Consider the following 2,487-nt stretch of genomic DNA (forward strand, 5'->3'; position numbering starts at 1 on the left):
CTCCTGGGAGGCCTGGGAGTGGGAGAGGAAACCCAGCAGGAGCAGCTCGGAGCGGGATCGAAGCCTGCCTCAGCTGGTTTCGCTCCCCTCTCTGCTTGGCTCCAGCCACTGGAAGCCCTATTCTTGCAGGAATCTTCCTGCAACGAGCCTCTAGTGTTGAATAAAAGTGGTGAGAAGAGTCATCCTTTTCTTATTCCTTATATTAGAGAAAAACCTTTCAACTTTTCATTGTTGATTGTGATATTAGCTATGGGCTTATCACATGTTCCCTTTAATATGTTGAGGTACGTTTTCTCTATATCCAATTCGTTGAGTATTTTTATCATGGGTGGTTGTTGATTTTTATCAAATGCTTTTTTTGCATCTATTGAGATGGTCACATGACTTTTTATCCTTCATTTTTGTTAATGTAGTGTATCACATTGATTAATTTGTAAATGTTAAACCATCCTTGTATCCCTGGAATAAATCCCACTTGGTCATTGTGTATGATTCTTTTAATTTATTAAATTTGGTTTACTAATATTTTTATTGAGGATGTTTGTACCTGTTCTGTTATCATTCTTAATGTCTTCTTTTTTTAAAATAAATTTTATTATTGTTAATATACCTAGTGAGTTCCTCGATGTTACTTTATCTTTTCTCCCTAATGTGCATTAGTGTTATTTTACTATCAAATGCATCCTGTTGTGTTTTTCTAAAGCCTGACACATTTTTATTTTTATTTATTTATTTTTTAAATATGTTTTTGCCCAGCCACCATGGCTCAGTGGTTGAGCTTTGCAATCTGTGAATCAGGAGGTCATGGTTCAATTCTGGTCAGGCCATATACCCTGGTTGTGGGCTTGATCCTCAGTGTGGGACATGCAAGAGGCAGCCAATCAATGATTCTCTCTCATCATTGATGTTCCTATCTCTCTCTCCCTCTCCCTTCCTCCTGAAATCAATAACACATATTTTTTTAAATATGTTTTATTGATTTTTAGAGAGAGAGTAAGGGAGAGGGAGAGAGAGAAACATCAGTTGGCTGCCTCCTGTGCACCTTGTACTGGGGATCACGTCCACAACCTGGACATGTGCCCTGACCAGGAATTGAACCTGCGCCCTCCTGGTGCATAGGATGACGCTCCACCAACTGAGCCACACCGGCCAAGACAGGTCATTTTGTGAATTTTTAGAAAATAAATATATAATGAGAATTATGTTTTAGGTTTGTGTTTTATATAGGACATTAATAATAAAGTTAAATTTACCTTTCTTTTACTTTAGAGAGGTAACTGAAATTCGTGAAGTCTCCAGAAGGTCAGTTCCTCGTAATTCCTTAGAAAGTGCTGAGTATATCAAAGTCATAACAGGTTTATTAAATGCAAAAGACTTTCGTGATCGTATTAATGGGATTAAGCAGCTTTTATCAGATACTGAAAACAATCAAGAGCTTGTTGTTGGAAACATTGTGAAGGTAAGGACACATCAAAATTAATTTTCCTTTTCAATCTGTTGCTAATAAAGTTTATTAGTATAAAACGTTTCCCTAAATCTTAGTATTTTATATATATTATTTTTAAATGTTAAAATAACCTTAGTGAAAAGGGTGTTGTACTTAGGTTTTGCTCTTTGAAGAGCATTCTAGAACAATTCAAAGTAATTTTTTTAAAAAGTAACAAAATAGCTGCTTATTTAAGTATGAATCTTCTCACTGGATGATAACTCCTTGAAAGTTCTTGGAACCTGACATCAGTAAATACATGTTGAATGAATCAATAAATATTTTTAAAACCAGAGAATTTAAGGGATGTGTTATCACTTTAGAATTGGATGTATTAACATTTTTCATATATAGGGTAGAGATTAAATATACCAGCTTAACTACCTACCTTTAGGAAAACAAAAAGCAATAGAAAGACAGAGTAATAAATGTTAGTGGTATTAAAGCATAAATTATTTATGCTTCATCAGAGTTTAGTTTACTTAATTTTATTAGTAATTTATTAATTAAATTTCATTTAAAATTTGTATTATGTGTATTAAAACTTGGCAAATATATTATACTCTTTAGTTCCAGTGGTGTTGCCTCTTAATTTTCAGAAGAAAAATACCACGTCATTTTTCAGAAGAAAAGTATCATGCAAACCAGAAAGTTAGATTTTCTATTTCTGTTGAGTATAAATAAATGTCTTTGGCAGACTATTCTTAACATGAAGAGTTTTATATATATATATACCAGAGGCCCGGTGCACAAATTCGTGCACCAGTGGGGTCCCTTGGCCTGGCCTTTGGACTTCATTTGTGTGTTGGTCAGCTGGCCAATTGTGGCAGGGCATGGAAATGCCTAGATTTTAGCATGCAGAAGGATTCTGGGTCCCCAGAGAAAGGCTTGTATGTTATCTCTGGGGATATGTAGACCTGCACGTTGTGCCCAGAACTTGGAGGAAATGTGAGCAGCCTCAGGGAAATAAAACGTGTGCTTTTCTGTTTTCCTTTTGCTAG

The 2,487-nt window shown here is 35.3% G+C and overlaps 1 protein-coding gene across 2 annotated transcripts in view; it reads left to right on the forward strand.

Moving 5' to 3' along the window:
* Nucleotides 1-2,487, forward strand: part of FAM179B (family with sequence similarity 179 member B) — a 155,328-nt gene that overhangs the window by 146,161 nt on the left and 6,680 nt on the right. Inside the window, exon 18 of one of the 2 annotated variants that reach the window (XM_015557361.1) lies at nt 1,270-1,362. In XM_015557361.1, the coding sequence (XP_015412847.1) occupies nt 1,270-1,281 (12 nt within the window). In that variant the 3' untranslated portion in view covers nt 1,282-1,362. Of the gene's footprint in view, nt 1-1,269; nt 1,460-2,487 lie in introns of those variants that run through there. The other variant, XM_006777725.2, reaches the window with a different exon arrangement.

Source organism: Myotis davidii, unplaced genomic scaffold, assembly GCF_000327345.1.
Source record: "Myotis davidii unplaced genomic scaffold, ASM32734v1 scaffold409, whole genome shotgun sequence".
NCBI lineage: Eukaryota > Metazoa > Chordata > Mammalia > Chiroptera > Vespertilionidae > Myotis > Myotis davidii.